Below are 19,999 nucleotides of genomic sequence, written 5' to 3' on the forward strand. Positions count from 1 at the left end.
CGTGTGTTATATTGGTGCATATACAGCATACTTGTGTGTAAAATGCACAGTTCAGTGCCCTATGCTGATAAGTTCACAGTAGACTACAAAGTGTGAAGTGCTAATTGTTATGATGTGGAATATTTGTGTGATTTTTTTGTTGTTGATGAGCCTATTTGTAAAGCAGCCAAATAGGCTCTATTTGTAAAGCAGCCGATACATCATGTACAGTCAGATGTAACAAGAGAGCCTGCATAATTTGTCCTATTCCACATGGCCATTGTTGACAATGATCCAGCTCACTGTAGTGGGGAGAACAGCTTTTCCTGAGAAATGGTAATTCAGGTCCAAGCTGGACTAACCATTGTTCTGTTGTAACTTCATGTAAATGCATATCTAACTATCCAACAGGTTTGCCAACAAAATGCCATTGCAAAGGCAGAAATGACCTAAGGACACTTTTTTCCAAAATGCCTTTAAGGAAGAAAATTTTCCCTGCATTCACATTTTATTCGTGAATTTTATTGAGCTAGTTGAGGGCGGGGGGAGGCATTAGAAGGGGGTTACAAGCTACATGGCACCTGCTGCAGCCTGCTTACTTCTGTTCAAAATTGATCACTTAGACCAGTCTTTTGTCTACTTTAATTTCGAAGTGTTTGTTGTGCCAAGCCACATCTTTCTGGTTGTGCCTGTGTTGTGCCCCGACATTCGTGTGTATCATTGTACCCCCTGGAACACTAATTCGGAGCCCTGGCCATCAATCGGCCAATTACATACCTGTCATGCCATCTTCATCCAGTTGTCCTGTTACACTGTGGTTAAAATTTTTTAGGAAAAATTCTTTATTGGGCAGCATATGAAAATGTCAAGTTTTCAGGCACTGGGTTTGTTTAGTTAATGTTACCAGCATTTCACCTTACAGGTAGAGTTACTGGTCGTAACTCTACAGTGACAATATATTGTCATGTACAATGTAGTTGTATTGTTATGAAAATGTTTTTCACACGAGCTTAATCGTGCCATTTTACAATGTTACGCTACGCCTAAAAAAAAAATTTTAACAAAAGTACAAAGAGGAAATTTGGAATCCAAGACTATGGACTCTGATGATGTCTATTCTGGTATTCATGTCAACAAAGATTTTAACAGCATTAGGGATACTGCCTTTTTTTATGTAAAATCCATCTTTTTTTATGCAATCTTGCACATTCTACAGCATATCATTTAAAACAAGGTCTCAGTATCCTAGCCGTCCAGTGTTACCATTATGCTTGTAATATGCTTTTTCAAAATCATTACCATAGCATTACCATTGCGCTTGCATTTTGCTAAATATCATTGCCATTGTGTGTTTGTTATGTCATTTTTAAGAAAATTGTTTGCCGTTAACATAGTTGTGGCAAGTGCTTCTGGCATATTTGATATTTTGTGAAGTCTGTGAAAAACTTTTCAAATTATATCACCATGTTTTGATACTATTTTATTTTTTTACCAGTCTGCGCATTACAAACAAGAGAAGCATTTTAAAGGCCTGAGGTCTTGTATACCAAAACCATGTTTTTTTTTTTTTTTGTGCTAAATAATAAGGTATACAGAGTGCATGCATAATTATTATATTGTAAGTTGTTTTTAACAGCATAATAGACTAGAATAGCATAATGTAAATTTGTATCTTTGTTTTCGTTGCTGTTTGAATTTGTTCACTGTTCTGCATTATGTTTTCTTCAACTGTCTAAAATTCACAGTTATCTCATGATATGTTCATAAAGCTTGTTTTATGTCCTTACAATATGTATATTCACACATTGATTAGTTATTTTGTTAATACCAAGTGGGGTCTATTTTGTTAATACCAAGTGGGGTCTATTTTCTTAACACCAAGTGGGGTCTATTTTCTTAACACCAAGTGGGGTGTATGAAAAGACAAATCATGTAAGGTAAATGACCTAAAATTTCGTCCATGACTAATTTGCTCATTTGCCAGATTCTTAAGAGCTCTGTTGATATCAGAAAGGCATTTTGAGGTTTGTTTAGGAAATAGGGTGATATCCTACTGTAATAAATGTCAGTTTCAGTGCTTAAATTAATTTTTTATAACATTTATGCGTTTTCAATAATACACGTTTGTTGTCTTTGTTCAGACAGCAACACTAAAATTTTACAAGGCCATCTTACACCTTGCAAGTTCACCAGGTGTAAGAGCTTACTGATCATCAAAGTCAATTTTTCCGACTTTAATAACACGATCTCACATTTGACTGGCCACCAAAAATCTCACAGACTGCATATCAAGGGAAAGATAATCTCCACTGGTTTTTTACATCTACAAATGTATTTACAACTTTATTGAGTGTATCAGCCAAGTTCAAATTTGGAGTTCAGTTTGGTGGACAAAATGCCCATTTTTTCAATCACCTTTTCTGTCATGTTTGTTAAGATATTTACATAGTTTACTTGTAAATATTTAGTCCTTAATAAATGTATATTTCTCAATTTGCTTTTGTTGTCTCATTATAGTATTAAGCATTTCAGTGGTGGGATGCATATATGTGTACAACCTACCTTCCTCTTTAATCGCTATTAGATTAAAGTAGAAGAAAACATACAAAGGATGCCAAAATCAGATGAAAGAGTCAAAACTTACTTGCAAATATGGTCTTTTTCTTCCAAGAGAAAAAAAAAAAAAAGAGTATTTGAAAATATTTTTGTATGGTGGGTATTTGGGACCAACTTTTTGGTATTTATCGTTGTTGCAAAATAATGTTCTAAATAAGGATGTGATGCTCGTGTAATAAATTTATTTGAGTGTAAATCGAAACATGTATTTAACTTAAATTATGATAATATTTATGAACATATTAAAAATACAAATATGATCCAAATTGAGGGTTAATACATTTGTTGGCTGAAAAGAACTAATTCTAGTGCAAAAATATTTATTAAACCTGTGTTACATCCGTATTCATAACATTATTAAACAAAGACTAAATACCAAAAGGTGGTCCCAAATACCCACCATGCAAAAGTTATTTTCAAGTGTATTTTTTCTGAGAAATCAGAAAAAATATTGGAGACCACTTTTGGGAATGACTTCTCACACTCATTTGAGCTTTGTCATTTTTAGGTTTTCTCCACCTTTAAAGTTTATTTATTTGACTGGTGTTTTTCACCATACTCAAGATATTTCACTTATATATATTTAATGTAGACATGGAAATTTATGTGAGGTGAATTCAAGATTTTGTTTTCATCAGATTTTGATGAAAATTTGTCTTCAGAATCAAGATTTTGCATTACTGTAATTCTTGAACCTTTTCACATGTTTGCAAGGTACTCTGAGGGCATTATTCTGTGTAGTGTGACAAAATTATACTTCCTGTGAAGCCCTGAAATTGGTCAATCCAACCAATGTGGTTTTATCTCCAAAATCAAATCAAAATGTGCATAAATTGCACTGAAAGTTTCTCTTTCATATGCTAAAGGTCGAGGAATTAGAGTACAAGAACTCTATCTGTATTTGACCGGCCCGGATAGCACAGTTGGTAAAGCGTCTGCTTCGGGAGCGCTAGATCCAGGATCAATCCTGTGTCGAGCCACACCTAAGACTTTAAAAGAGGAAATTCTAACTTCCTCGCTTGGCGTTCAGCATGAAGGGGATAGTGCAACGACTGGTTGACCCGTATCAGTATAACGGCTTGGGCAGGGCAGCTTACTTGCCTTCGGTAAGTCATCTCGGTGAAGCAGCACTACATAATGGAGCGGTGGAAATCCGTCCTGCAACAAGGAGGTACATTGCATACACCCTAAGGATTCCTTTGTCGTCATATGACTGAAAAATTGTAGAGTACGATGTTAAACCCCAAGCACTCACTCACTCTATCTGTATTCCACAATATGTCTCACAGTACTACTGCCGTCTTCGGCAGTTGCCACATCAACCAGATATCTTGTTCACCTGTATTCACATTTGTCCCATAACCAGACTGCCATTTCCTAAGTTGTACAATATATTTCAGCTATTAAGTATGATTTGTTGTTTGGGCCACAACTCCACCTTTTTTCACATGTCCAGTTTTAACGTTTGGCGGATACATGGCTTCAGGGTGACAGGGTGTTGTGCCTAACATTTGTCCATTTCTGCAGTTGCCATGGTAACCAGATTCACATTTTTCTTACATTTACAGTCTACATGTTTTGGCGGATACCTACATACAGGAGTAACCAAATGTTACATTTCACATTCCTCCAGATATCTAGGGTTGTTTCGGACCGCTTCGGTTGCCTAATGGTTACAGCATCTGCCTTAAAGTCGGGAGACTGGAGATCAAACCTGGTTCAGGTCATTCCTTAGGCTTTTAAAATGTTACTTGTTGCTGCCTTGCTTGGCGCACAGAACTGAGAGGTTAGAGCAAGGAAACATGACTGGTTGGCCCAGTGTCAATATAAGGTGACATGCTGGGTGTCATACCTTGTGTCATCGGCATGATACTTCATTGGCGGCAGCACTTTGGCAGCATGGACTCACCTTGCCACCAGAATACACAGTATATATGCACATACACCTAAGGACTCCTCCTTGTCTTCTGAATGAAAAATTATTAAGTACGACATTAAACCTCAAGCATTCATTGACCCTGGACATATGTTTTGAAATTACCGAGGCATGATTTTTGTTCACCAGAACACTTACATGGTAGCAGTCAGGTTTATGGGTGGATGAAGCCATTGACCTTAAAGGGCTACAGAATCGATTGAGATTTGGCTGATGTGAGAGATACAGTAACCAAGTCCAGGTTATGCCTAGTGTAAGCTGATGTTCAGGTATGGCAGATTTATTCAAGCATGACCAACATTGCAGGGTTTAACCCAGGAAAGCCTATCTCCATTCTCAGCCAATGAGCGTCAATTCTGTAACTCTTTGGTATCAGGTACCATCATATTCTAATAAGGGATGCATTCAAACTACAAACATAAGGATAGACATACATAAACACTCCAAAAAAACAACCAACAAAAATAATTTCTTTTGTTGTCATCAACACTGCAGTTCATTTTTGCTAACAGTTATTTTTTTTTTTTACCATACCTACCTGTAGGTATAACAAGAAAGTGCGAGCCTCTCAAAAACATGACAAAATATCTCTTTTCGACATCCTAGCATGTCTGGAGTAGGCCAATTTAACAAAAACATTCCACATTGGAATTAGACTGTATCGCTTCGAAACACTTGGATGAAAAGCCAAAGGCTGTGATTTTACATACTGAACGCTTCAAAAAAAGGAGGTTTCTTACAAACAAGCAAATTTTCAGTTGTAGCCTAAAATTAAGCAAAATATCAAATTACAAGGCAGAGCTTAAGTTTATCTCTTTTCCAGGCCAGGGGCCACTTTCAAAGAACTTTGTCAGTCATATTTCTTGTGACTTATTTCCAAAAAGACATTGTCTGCTTTGTAGTGCCATAACGTGAGGTTGTTTATGAGAAAAATTGATTTACAAAGTTTTGTGAAACAGGTCCCTGTTTGCCTGTGGGGGGTTTCCATTTAGTTTGTATGCTCCATGTTAGCATGCATGTGTTCTAGGTTACACATTCGCAATTCAGCCAATAGGGGAGTTTCGAGTGGGAACTCTTATCGACAAAAGAAGAAAATCTCCAACTGTATCATGTGACCTATCAAAGATGTTAGGCAACTATTTTTGATCACATTTATTATAACATGGGCGGTTGAAAAAAGTTTCACAGAAAGTAATTTAGTTGAGCTGAGTTGAGTTGGCGAACAATTGAGAAAAAATTGAAGAATTGAACGTTTGTGAACTTCTGAAGTTACTAAAGGAAATAGGTGTCATTTGTGCCTGAGGAACAGGGTGAGAAAGGTGATCGGTAAATTAACATAAGCAAAGGTTGCCTAACATTTTTCACAAGTCACATGATATTGTTTTTACCTTTAACAACAAAAGAGTTCCAACTCGAAACTATTGGATCCAAATTTGTCTCCAAACTGAAGAGTGAAGGAGAATTGATTGGGTAATACTGCCATGCACAACGTGCAGGTTGTTCAAACACCATAAACATGTGCACTGCTATTTTGCACCTACATGTAGTTAAAATATATCAGGATTTTGTTTGTTTTGGATAAAACTGGAAACAAGACTGGTCACCTAGGTAACAAAATGCTATGACTTCACTTCCAGCAAACACAGCTCCAAAAAATGGTGGTTATGCTAGGTTGATTTTTTGATCTTTTGATGTAGAAAAAAGCGCAAGATGCATGTGGTGGTATGGCATTGTTCCACACGAAAGTTAGGGGATATATACTTTTAAAGTTGAAGCTGACAAATTTTTTACATAAATAGTAAGAAAAATCAATTCACTCAAGTAACCTATAGGACCCTAATATTTACATGTATTGCAGCCAGAAATACCTACTGGATGATCCCAATAGCACAACGGTGGTCAGGAAATGCTAGGATCAATATTGATCTCTCAGTGATTTGTCTACTGTTCATCAATCCATCAGACAAACAACAGCTTTCAAACAACACCACAGCCCAAGAAGTTCAAAGAAACATCCTCTGGTTTCTTCAAGGCTAAGAGTTTGAAGATACACTGAGTTATCTCCCTTTCATCCTGTCTGCATATCACCTGAGGTAGTGACATCGGCACTTTCAAATTCCTTGTCTCTGCTTTTGGAACTCTGAAGTTCACGTCGCACCTCTGGCGTTATCTGAGCATGCATATGTCCACGTAACAGTTCCATCAGAGCCTCTTTCTGATCCGATGAAATGTCTTCTTTGTAACGCTGGACAAATGTTAATAAACTCTGGTGCCATAAGACCGGTAAATCTCTCTTGTCATGAACAAATCTGAAAATAACCAAAACAGAATCACCTATTTTAATACGCCTAAAAATTCATTCTAAAAATTAATCTTTAAAGGTCATAAAATATCACTTTGGTGCTGAAACATATGTGTTTAAATCAGCATATCATAATATCTTCCAAACCTAATCCACGTTTCACAAACAGATATAACTAGGTAGAGGTTACCGTGATTTGATTTATTTATTTGATTGGTGTTTTACACCGTACCCAAGAATATTTCACCTATACAACAACAACAACCCTCACTTAAGGACTTAGTCATGATGACGCAGGAACAAATGTTGACCTGAATTTAAAGTACACATGAAACGCTTGGTTTTAAGGAGAAGAAAATTTTTTAAAATGACACTACATTCTGAAAAGAGCACATTTTTTTCTATATGATGGTGCATGCCGCATAGTTTTGCGATTTTTCCATACACGTAAAGCTTGAAAACAGCAAAGCTGGCATAAATCGCTGAGTCCATCACGTCCTCCATCTTTAACACCCTGTAATTTATGCCGGGGGTGTGTTGACTTTAAGCCAATGAGAGTCGTTAAAACTGCCAGCTTGTTCGTGTAAACTCGGGACCTACGTCCAACATTCCGTTTTCCTGCTCGTCAAGCGGAAAACAAACTGTACTGTTTGCTACCTTCTTGGAAAAAGAATTCTACTGGAAATGTATGAACTGCACTGCTGCGGTTTCCGACGGCAATTGTCCTCCTAACACAGAAGACTTCAGGACTAGTTCTTAGGCAAAATCAAGTCCCCCACAGCAGATTTTGGAGACTTCATTCATAATTTATCAACTTGAGGTACATATTAGTTTTTTTTATGGCATGCTCCTTCGGGGAAATGCATACTCATTTCAATGGTATTTGATTGATATTTACAATTTCTTCTCCTTTAATACAGAGAATATGACATGGGCCTGAAGAACAGGAACTTCTCAGCTTTCCTCTTGGGGGTGTGAAAGTGCCTTTCAACTACAACCCCTGCTGTCAATCCAGAAATTATGTAGCCTGTTGTCATGACGACAACAATGATAGCCGCCAAAACAACTTTATTTGGGGGAGAGCACCAAGCAGGTGCTGCTTTTCTAGGATTTTCATCAATGATGTCATTTCCATTTAATTTGGACTATCCACAGAAAATATGCATAAAACAGTGGGATTATCAAGAAATATGTTTCAAATTTTTTTTGCATATATAAAACCATAATTTTTGTTATTTATTACCATTTCATGGTTCCTTTAAAATGAAACTTTAACGATTTTTCGTAAAGAAGAAAAACAAAAAAACAATGGGTAAAAAGCCTGTTCGACCTTACAGGTCATTATAACTGAGTTGCATCTTCAAGCTTTTGCTGCAAACCATCAGCCTCTGGCCATGAGACTGCTCTCTTGCTGATTACACAGTCACTAAGTCAAGAAGTTTGTCAGGTATCTGGCGACGCGAAGTGGTTTCCTCTTATCTCTGCTTGGTTTCTTGACTCAAAAACTGGGCCGTCGTGGTGTAAGTGCAAAATGTTTTAGCACCGCATTATAAAGTACTAATCAAATAAATAAAATATATGAACTGACACACCAATCAAATTATGGTAAAAGATCTAGAATTTTACTTAAAAATGTGCATTTTTATCTGCAACAAAAAATCTCAAAGTATATTACTTTGGGTGCTGAAACCTACATTTTTTCCAGTATACTATCATTTTACCTTCCAGACAAACATCAAAATACCTTTCTAGGATCAACAGAACTCTTAGAGGCAGGAAACGCACACCTTTGTCATGGGCGAAATATTCATTAATTTGCTGTAATAAACAAACATTAACAATTGGCAGCGCTTACTTCAGGAAATGGAAGACAACTGCATCAACCACTCGATAAGGCAGAGCGTATTTTTTGTCAAGCAATGTCCGCAGAAAAATGCTGTTTGCCCCCGTATAGTCCATCTCAGCGATTTTCAAAATGGCCGCTGCCGAGTGTAACATGGGAATGGAATTTTTAGCCAGGACGCTTCCCACGATGATGGCTTCCCGGAGCGTGCAGGTCCCCGACTGAAACAACGATTAATCCCTTACAGATTAAAATGTGATTTTAAAGATTGAGAAAACATAAAAATTACACAAAGTGCAGATTTCCTTAAACAGAAAAAGACACTTAAAAGTAATTGTTGTATGGTGGGTATTTGGGACCAACTCTTGATATGTATTGTCTTTGTTTAATAATGGTATAATTGAGGATGTAGCATATGTTTAAAAAATACATTGCACTAGAATTTTTTTTTTTCAACTAACTGATGTGTTCAGCCTGAATTTTGATCACATTTATATTTTTAATATAGTTATAAATATTATCATAATGCAGATTAAAGGCATGTGTTTAGATATAAACAACAAATTTATATTCCAATAAATTTAATAGAACCTTATTTAACAGAGCAGTATAAAGCAAAGATGTCATACACCAAATTGTGGTCCCAAATACCCACAATACAAAAATATTTTAAGATGGCCCTTTCTCCTGGAAGAAAAAATCGAAAATGACATTAAAGATCATATTTGCCAAATAAGATTTCAGTTTCTTCCAACTGATTTTGGCATCATTTATGTTTTGTTCTCCTTTGAAAAATTATGACAATGCAACAATCACTGTTATGGTTCACATGATAAAGCTCTGTCATAAATCAGACAGTGGATGGGAAACTCAGTCATGGTCCTTGGCCAGCCATCTGGATGTTGTCTGATTTAAGTTATCTTCCTTTAGACAACATCTTGATGGTAGTATGTCTATCTTTGCCAAGGGCCATTCACAGTTTTGAAGTGATGTCATAGCTGCCCTTAGCCAATCATCAGCACACTCTTTAGTCACATGACTAGAGTACTGGAGGAGAAAACAAACTGAATTTAACCCAGAAGAGATAGGCCTTGAAAGAGATTTTAGCCAGAATAATGAAAAAAATAGCTTTCAAGTAGGATTTTTTTCTGGAAAAGTAATCAGAATGTGCTTAAATTCAAAACGCATAGTTTCTTTAATCTTTAGAAATCTGCAAAAAATCACAATTTTGCCTATTTAGCTCCATGTTATTTCTCACCTCATGGCCCTCATTGCGAGGAACACGGAGGGTCAAAGCTATGAATAATTGAGAATTGTTTCTCACTGGGTTTTTACTCTTCAGACCAGAGAACATTATGTCTTCCATATGAGCATGGGGGGAGGAAATCTACATGGAAGTGCCTAGGGTGTTAAACAACTCCCCTTTGGTTTCTTACTGACAGACTTTCTCATGTGTGAGATACAGACATGCACACTATACTGGTGAAAGACAAGTGGCCTTCCAAGAACTTTAGACTACAAAAACCTCAAATGAGGGATGATTACAGTATCATTGTATGATCATTTTATCTATTACTGTACTCTCGTTGTACTGTCAATATTCTCACGTCAAAATTGAGGATAGTTACTGTATCATCACTGTAAGTATCATCGTCATCATTTCCTCATCAATGTATTACCAATCCATCATCACTATCATCGTGGTTTCACTCTTGTTTCACCACTGTATCATCAACATATCATCACCGTCTCTGGGTTACACATACCTCACACAATGGAAGCAGGACCCCCTTAAAGAAAGCAGCTGGTTTGAACAACGATTTCTTCAGAGCCTACAAAGAAATAGCATGGACGGAAGAGAAATATAACAACTTACTACACACATAGGCTTTAATTTCCATTGAAAAAAAAATTGATTGACCTTCAACTATGTTTCTTTTGGTGCAATTTGTGGTATCAACAAAATAGAATGATTTATTTATTTATTTATTTGATTGGTGTTTTACGCTGTACTCAAGAATATTTCACTTATACGCCGGTGGCCAGCATTATGGTGGGAGGAATCCGGGCACAGCCCAAAACAGAATAAACTCTTGCATATAATTTGTAAATAGAAAGACAAATAATATTTGTTGGCAGAGCACAAACAGTATTGACTGATCCTAATTTCATGTGATCTCCTAGCTCGTAATGCGCAGCTAGAGTAGACAGACATGCATTCATTACCATTTCACAAGCAAACTTACTGTATCCTCACATGTAAATGGCGCATTCATGTGAGTGTAGATCCCACAGCATATAGTATAGCTACTAATCTGTAAATGGGAAGGCTGTAGAAAATGTTACCTATCACAAGTTATGTATATATTTTTTTAGTGTGGCATACAAATGTCTGTTTTTGAATGATCAGTGTGTTATCTCCAGCGAAAGTTAAGACTGCATAAATGGTCACACGAGTGTCGTGGACTGCTTATTGTTACCAAGGTTACCAAAGCCATTATCCAAGACCAGAAGTGAACCCACACCTGAAGCAAATGCCAATTAACTGTGGAGCGCATTCTCTGTTGAATTCACTCACCCTGCCCCAGGCATTTGCTTGTTCTTTCAGCATCAGCTGGATTGCACGCTGTTAAGATTATGTGCTCGTTAAAAGCGATCCTAATACGAATCTATTACTCTTCAGCTCTGTTGTCGGTTCTGTGTTTACACTGTGGTTTGTCCATATGCTTCCTGAGGTTATGTTTGTGGTGTCAATGACGTAAATTCTAGTAAGAACTCTTGTACCCCATACATACTGTTTTTTTTTTCTTTTGTGCAGAACAATTTAAAGGATTTAGCTCTCTTGTGCATCTTCAAATCTTGGCCTTTAACGAACACACAGTTATAAAGGGCAAGTTGGCCTTCCTCGTTTCATGTATTTTGTTGTTGTTGTTTGACTTGTGATAGCTAATCGCGGACAAGTTTGTCTGAGCTTTCTTACAGCTGAGATGTCTGTTGTTCACAGTTCATCAACTTGACTGAGAATTCATGTAACTGGTGCAGTGCTTTCTTGGTTATGAAAACGCTGGTAAAAAAAAAAAAAGGGGCGCCAGTTACATGTGTGAACAAGGTACACAAAAAGTGTACAAGAAGGCTGTGAAGTTAGAAAAGGCTTGCAGTACCTGAACACACTCACCATGTACAAATGAAAATTGAGTCGTTTGTACTCTGCGATGTCATCACGGATTCTGGGCAGCAACACTAAATTGAAAAACCTGAAAACGTCACAAAATCCTCAAAACCAGCCCTTATTTGACACAGGTACAAAGAATGACACTATACCGTTTCATACCATTTTTACAACTTTTTCTGTTATTAAAATACATGTATTCATGCAAATCAACAATAAAATGTTTTCATTCACTCATTAAAATCTCAAAGAAATGTCATTGCCAGACACCTCACTGAACACTGTACATTTAAAATATCTTCATTTTGTCTTCACTTTAGCTTAAACAAAATGAAATATGTTTAAATCATGGATTTTAAGGTGAGCCTCATTACTGTGTTCGCTACTGATTAATTATTTGATTTAATACAGCTGCACTGAATTACCTCCCTTAAGGTCACTCTCCAGATAAAAATGTGCGTTTTTAGGAGTAAACTGTGGTTAGGTGGGACCTCAGAGAATGACTAATGGCAAGCTTTAGAGTTAAAGCGGCAGAAAGCGTTTAAAAACCTATCTTCAAGACAGATTTTAATTTTGTGTTTGGAGAGCCTAGGAGGAAAGTTTTGTACTTTTTAAATCCAGTCGGAGGTGATTTTGAAATGCTGGCCCTAGCTAAATACAATAAACAGTTTTGCCGAACTCTTAGGCTAAAAGACATTTACTTCATTTAAGATCTCCCTACATCTCTGCGACTCTCAAAGGCTGATATAATGGGGTTTTTTTTTTACATTCTGTTGCTTAGAAAATATTTGTCACTGTTTTGGCATAACCTAGATACAGCATGCTTTAATAGATGAGGTCCCACTTCTTGTAGCTTCACGCCTCAAAAAGTAATCTCGCGTTGTGTCTTAGCCGCTGTTATGTAACAAGGGAGGTAATTCATAGCAGGCCTATTGATCACCATGAGCCCACTATACTCCGAGAAAATAAAATATTTACATGCATCTAATTTTATTCCCCTATACAGTTACCCTATTCTTCAATCTCTTCACAAATAGAAGAGCAACTTCCAGTGCGATTTTTACATGTTTTTATTTTGATTTTGAAGACAAAACTACATTGGTTGGTTTGACCAATTTCAGGACTTCATAAAAATAGAATTTTATCACTCTACACACAATACTACTTTTAGAATATGCCTTAACAAACACTTTGGCAAACATGCAAAAACGATGAAAATGTACAGTAAATAAAAAAAAAAATAAGCAAATATACGTGATACATGAGTCATGACCTATAATGTCAAAATTCTATAATTTGGTAGAAATGAATAAAATTAAAGCAAAGTTCTTGGATAATTAAACCGCTTCCAACAGTGAAGATAAGAATGTGTGTACCAAATTTTAGCAAGCTTGTTTGAACTTTCAATAGTTTTTGCTCAAAATATTAGGTCACACACACACCTACGGACAGGCGCAAATCAAAATCCAGTTCCATCTATGTTCCCATTCCTGGCGGATCATAACCCACTGAATTACCTTTGAGCCATTTTGGCGTTGAGATTGGAGGCGAAAATACGAGTGGCCTGATACATAGCGGCAGCCGACCATGCCTCGGGCTCTGTCAAATACAGGATCTGGAAAAGAAACGGTAAAACAGCTCGTAAATATCTGATTTCTGTTCACAGAGGGTTTGATCTTGTGGGTGATATAAATATCCTCCTTCACAACCTCAGGTGACTGAAATTAGCCACAATAACTGGACACAGAAGTGAAGATGGCTTGCATTCACCTTACAAGAAAAGGAAACTCTCAAACAAAACATACTAAATTCTAGTATTTGGACACTGCCATGTTTGGTTTAAACTCAGTTAGAAGGAGTTATACATGTATATTTTTGCAATATCATTGCAGTTGAAACTGGAGTTCTTCAGTGTCTGGAGGTAATATTTAGACCTATGTGTCTTGTTAACAAACCTTTGGAATGGTTGCATACCTGTTCCCAGTTGCGGAGGTTGGGTATGACCTTGAAGGCCTTGGGTAGTTTGCCACTGCGGTATTTGCTGAGCACCTGTCGTATGCTTTTGTACATGTTCACAACCCTCTCGTCCAAATCCCTCATCTGTACCCCGGTCCCATCTGACAACAGATTTCAGACAATGCCTCAGTCAGATTTCACAAAACACCTCAGTCAGATTTCACACAACACCATCTCAGTCAGATTTCACACAATACCTCAGTCAGATTTCAAACAACACCTCAGTCAGATTTCACACAACACCTCAGTCAGATTTCACACAACACCTCAGTCAGATTTCACACAACACCTCAGTCAGATTTCACACAACACCTCAGTCAGACTTCACCTCAGTCAGACTTCAGACAACACCTCAGTCAGATTTCACACACCACCACCTCAGTCAGATTTCAGACAACACCTCAGTCAGATTTCACACACCACCACCTCAGTCAGATTTCAAACAACACCTCAGTCAGGTTTCACACACAACACCTCAGTCAGATTTCTGTCAACACTTCAGTCAGATTTCATATAAAAATAAACCTAAACATAGATAACTTATTTTTAGAGGGAAGTATTCATGAACGTATGCTTGCGATTTTACGTTGTACTTCACAATTTTTCAGTCAGATCGACATTGCCAAGCGAGGCAGCAACAAGTACGACTTCTAAAGTCTTTGGCATGGCCACACCCAGGTTTGATCCCTGGGCCTCCTGATTTCAAATTTAGACGGAAGATATTATTTTGGTGTATCATACAATTTTCTGGTAGGTTATCATCTTACCTCCCAAATAGACCTCAAAACAGGTTTCTCACAGAATCAGATAAAAATAGCAATTTGGTCCTGGACAAAATATCAGGTCATTTAAGGTAAGCCTAAGTGGATGCGTACCTGACATCTGAGATTGGATTTCTGTCTGCTTCTCTGTGATTTTCTCGTGAATGATGTCTGCTAGAGTGCGGCGTGCCGGCGGATTGGAGCTCATAAACATAGCCAGTGCTCTTTCATCATCCTCATCAACCTCCTGCAGGGTAGAACAGTTCCTATGGTTACTGACCAGTCTCTAAATTATTCGTCTACTATTTTATGAAGTGACTCATTGGCAAATTAATGCAACTACACTGTACAGCTACACAATTCAACCAGAGCGAGTCTCGGATTTTTCACATTCGATACATAAAATATAAGACATTTTAAAGAGAGAATGAGAATAAAGGCACAGAGTTGATCATCATCTGGAACTTTATAAATTGAAATTCTCACTATTATGTTTCAAATTAATCAACATTCTTTTTTTGATTTTTTGATCTTGTTCCTTCTCATGCATTTCAGAAACACAGAGAAATATCTTTCCTTAAAAACTGGATATATAAATATTGCCTTACAAATTCACAAACTTACAACATTCTCGTAAAAGTCTGCCTCCTCAACCTCCTCTTCTTCTTCCGAGCCAGAATCAGCAGGTCTTCCTCGAGCGCTGAGCAAAACTGGCTTGGGTTTAAGGCGAGTTCTGATGCAAACAAATCAACTTACATCATACACCAACATAAAAACACCACCAGTTCAACTAAAACTACTACAAAAAGAATATACTTTTGTAAAAGTTGGCAATATGCCTTGTTGCCATGGCAACCATAGACAGATTCAAGACAGTGTCACTTCTGCCACAATTCTGAAAACTTAACTTTACTCATCAAAGGTTGCAAAGGTAAAAGTATAGCTGAGCCATATCTAGAAAAGAACTGAATGTTCTTATCCCAAACTTTAAAGGTGACATTGTGACAAGGAAATTCAAAATGATGATTTTTAAGTCTGTCAGTGTAAAAAATATGAATGAAAACATAACTTTTTATCGCTGAACCATCGCACTTTTATTTCTTTTTATATTAAATTGTTGTTTTACACTGAACTCAAGAATATTTCGCTTATACGACGGCAGCCAGCATTGTGGCGGGGGGCAACCAGACAGAGCCCATGGAAACCCACAACCATCCGTAGGTTGCTGGATGACCTTCACACTTAGGGCCTGAGAGGAAGTCACCATGAGCTGGACTTGAACTCACAGCGACCGCATTGTTGAGAGGCTTCTGGGTCATCACATCATACTTTTGCTCCATTTACTTATGAGTTTTAATATAGCTTGATTAGTTTGGGTGTCCAATAGTTTGGGAGTCCAAACATTTTCCGGAACTGAAATAAATCTACATGTGGCCTTGGGAGTAAAACTGGACTTCAACAAAAGATTAACTGGAAACATGCATGCACAAACACACCAACGTGTGAACAGATGAAAAAGATATTATATTGTTTTATTTATTTATTTCATTGGTGTTTTACATCGTACTCAAGAATATTTCACTTATACCACTGCAGCCAGCATTATGGTGGGAGGAAACCGGGCAGAGCCCAGGCGGAAACCCAGGACCATCCGCAGGTTGCTGTAGACCTTCCCATTTATAGCTGGAGAGGAAGCCAGCGTGAGCTGGACTTGAACTCACGGCGAACCGCATTGGTGAGAGGCTCCTGGCTCATTATGCTGTGCTAGCGCACTAACCAACTGAGCCACGGAGTTATATCCCTTCCACCAAGTACTTATATGATAGAATATATTGTCTACTCACTTTCCAGTGCCATGTTCGTCTTCCAACTCCTCTTGCTGTAACCTTGCTTGCTGTAAAATCTTTCTGGAGAGCTTCTCATCCACAAACTAAAACATGCACAAAGTAAATACCGGTCAGACAAATGTAAACATGGGTCAGACAAATGTAAACACGGGTCAGACAAAAGAAAACATGGGTCAGACAAAAGGTAAACACAGGTCATACAAATGTAAACACCGGTCAGACAAATGTAAACATGGGTCATACAAAAGAAACCTTGGGTCAGACAAAAGGTAAACACAGGTCATACCTAGGTAAACACAGGTCATACAAATGTAAGCACAGGTCATACAAATGTAATCACAGGTCAAACAAAAGTAACCACTGGTCAGACAAACACAAAAGTAAACATAGGTTACACCAAAGTAAACACAAGTCACAAAAAGATGGGTAAGAGCCACAGCTGACTTTGAAATGCAGACATCAATTCGAATGAACTATGTGTGAAACAAGGAATTTTAAGAATTTTTTCTGGTTGACAACAGGGCAACTATAGCCTGAGGTTGCCTGACACAAAATTTGTTTTCCTGGACAGTTCTGTCCAATGTTTTTTCAGTGAAATATCAATAGGCCTAATCAGCACACTTGTTAGGAATGGGTGTTATGATATGCGAGATTTTGATAGGCTGAATCAGCACACTTATTATGAATGGGTGTTATGATATGTGTGACAGAAATACACCTAATCAGCACACTTGTTAGGAATGGGTGTTATGATATGCGAGATTTTGATAGGCTGAATCAGCACACTTATTATGAATGGGTGTTATGATATGTGTGACAGAAATACACCTAATCAGCACACTTATTATGAATGGGTGTTATGATATGTGTGACAGAAATACACCTAATCAGCACACTTGTTAGGAATGGGTGTTATGATATGCGAGATTTTGATAGGCTGAATCAGCACACTTATTATGAATGGGTGTTATGATATGTGTGACAGAAATACACCTAATCAGCACACTTATTACTCACAGGTGTTATGATATGTGAGATATTGATAGGCTGAATCAACACACTTATTACTCATAGGTGGTATGATATGTGAGGTATCGATAGACCTAATAAGCACACTTATTACTCCTGGGCTTATGATATGTGAATTATTGATACACCTAATCAGCACACTTATTACTCCTAGGTGTTATGATATGTGAAATATCGATAGGCCTATCATAAAGAAGAAATGCACCATATGGAACAAGACAAATATAAATATATATATATGGCTAATTTCCTCTTTACTCTTTCAGCTACTGGGCCTAGAATAAGATAATGGATTAGTTTTTTATTTGCCTGATCAATGTATATTTATTTATTTATTTGATAGGTGTTATACACCTTACTCAAGAATATTTCACTTGTACGAGGGCGGTCAGCATCATGGTGAAAGAACCCATGACCATTCGCAGGTTCCTGGCAGACCTTTCCACATAAGGCGGGAGAGGAAACCAGCATGAACTTGACTCGAACTCACAGCGACCACATTTGTGGAAGGCTCATGAGCCACCGCGCCGCGGTGGCGTGCTAACCCCTTCGGCCACGGCGGCCCCGACAGATGTTTATGTTGGCCTATACACTACTTTCGGTCTTATCCTTTGTCTGTTTCCTATTAGTTTCTTGCTCTTGTCTTGGAAACCATTTAGGTTTTTAGTTTTCGTTCGTGTGTTGAGAAACGGGCATCATATGATGCACAGCAGCAATTTTTACCTCATCGTCCTCATCTGTCCTCTGTTTAGTTTTTCTTCGACTCGAGGCTCGGGCACTTTTATCGTCTAAAATTTGCTCCGCTAACGTCTGTCCTTTGCCCTTACTCTCACCTGTGCCGCCAGATTTTCTAACCTTCCCCATCTTACTAAACTGTTAGTCCGGATACTGTCACCACACGTGGTTGGTTTGTGACACAATTGCGAAAGAGCTCTTAATTAAGGGGAGGTAACCACTGTTTCCGTAGGGGGTCGCCCTTTCCACGAATCCTTTATAGTGATCTCGTGCATATCAAAAATAAAGGGAAACCGCTACATTTTACATTGTTTCAAAGCATGTATGTGATTTATAATTAACAGAATAATCTGCTGCAGTAACAGAATACATTAGTATAATGCATAGCATTAGTATAATTAGTCAATAACCAATAACTTGGTGGTGCATGGAGTGTGAGGGGTAAATGAAAGGCTGTAAAATTTATCCTGCGCACTTGGCAAAATTACAAGCATATGTACCGCTATATCTGGGATACCATATCTCGTATCATGCACCATGCATCAAGAGCCATGGATGGTAACAGCTATAGACCGACATATAGGCCTACTCGGAAATTTGACGAGTTAGGTCTGTATAACGTGTCAAAACAGATATCTTGTTTCATAACTATAATCAAACTTCCAAAGTCGAGTGTCGACTATATCTTATCGGTACAGTACTGTGTATATGCGAGGGAAGTACTATATATAAAATTGCCCTATACGCTAACAAAAATATAGTTAATTTTTTTTTAAACTCTGAGTGATGTGAGACGTATTTACTTGATTGGTGTTTTACGCGAAGGGGAGTGGGGGAGTGATTTTAGAATGTATTCTAGACATAATGTTGTGTCATAGTCAATACAAGAATACCCTGGTATAGTAAAATACAATCTTTATGTCAATTTATAATAAGCACATATGCTACATTCAACACAATAATCTGCCGCAATAGCAGACTACTGTCGAAGATCACTCAGACAATAGACTCTCTGTTAAATTTAACAGATTGTTTCTATGAGAGGACAATATTAATAAGCGGCTTTAAAAAGATTTGATACAAGAGCCATAATGGTGGCACCCGTCTTCCATAGATAGCTATTACAACGTATATATGTATGCCTGTGACAGACTTGCACAGTGCTGATGATGGTTTACCCGGACACTCATTTTGCTTATTTATTTATTTATTTATTTATGTGACTGGTCGTACTCAAGAATATTTCACTCAATCGAAGGCGGCCAGTTTTATGGTGGGAGGGACCGGTTAGAACCCGGGGAAACCCACGACCACGACAGGTTGATGGAAGACCTTCCCACGTAGGCCTATGGCCGAAGAGGAAGCCACCATGGGCTGGACTTGAACTCACGACGACCGCATTGGTGAGAGGCTCCTCGGTCATTGCGCCGCACAGGCGTACTAACCCGGCACTCATTTTGGTTCTCTGCATATAAAACTGAACCCCGGTCAATTCAAAAACTATATATATAGCTTAAACATGAAATAAGTTCAGACCTATTTGGTTTGAATAGTGCATTTACACGACGGCGACCAGCATTATGGTGGAAGGCACACCAGCAAATAAATAAAATTTTGATGTGTATGCTTAGATTTGTATTTTGTTCCTTAAAGGGATACAGAATCGATTCTGTTTGGCTGTTGTGGCAAGGTAGGAGGTTTTAACCCAGGAAACCCTATCTCCACTGTCAGCCAATCAGCGTCGATTCTGTATCACTTTAAATCAT

General features: G+C 37.8%; 1 protein-coding gene across 1 annotated transcript; it reads right to left on the minus strand.

Moving 5' to 3' along the window:
- Nucleotides 1–5,913: 5,913 nt before the first annotated feature.
- LOC135463378 (bystin-like) lies at nucleotides 5,914–18,406 on the minus strand. Its single transcript, XM_064740636.1, has 10 exons — nucleotides 18,222–18,406; nucleotides 16,467–16,552; nucleotides 15,247–15,355; nucleotides 14,737–14,869; nucleotides 13,820–13,962; nucleotides 13,363–13,460; nucleotides 11,852–11,930; nucleotides 10,443–10,508; nucleotides 8,689–8,897; nucleotides 5,914–6,840 (listed from the first exon to the last, which is right to left on the minus strand). The coding sequence occupies exons 1-10, from the start codon at nucleotides 18,360–18,362 to the stop codon at nucleotides 6,600–6,602; spliced, it is 1,305 nt and encodes a 434-aa protein (XP_064596706.1). The 5' UTR covers nucleotides 18,363–18,406; the 3' UTR covers nucleotides 5,914–6,599.
- Nucleotides 18,407–19,999: the final 1,593 nt, after the last annotated feature.

This window comes from Liolophura sinensis, chromosome 3 (assembly GCF_032854445.1).
Source record: "Liolophura sinensis isolate JHLJ2023 chromosome 3, CUHK_Ljap_v2, whole genome shotgun sequence".
NCBI lineage: Eukaryota > Metazoa > Mollusca > Polyplacophora > Chitonida > Chitonidae > Liolophura > Liolophura sinensis.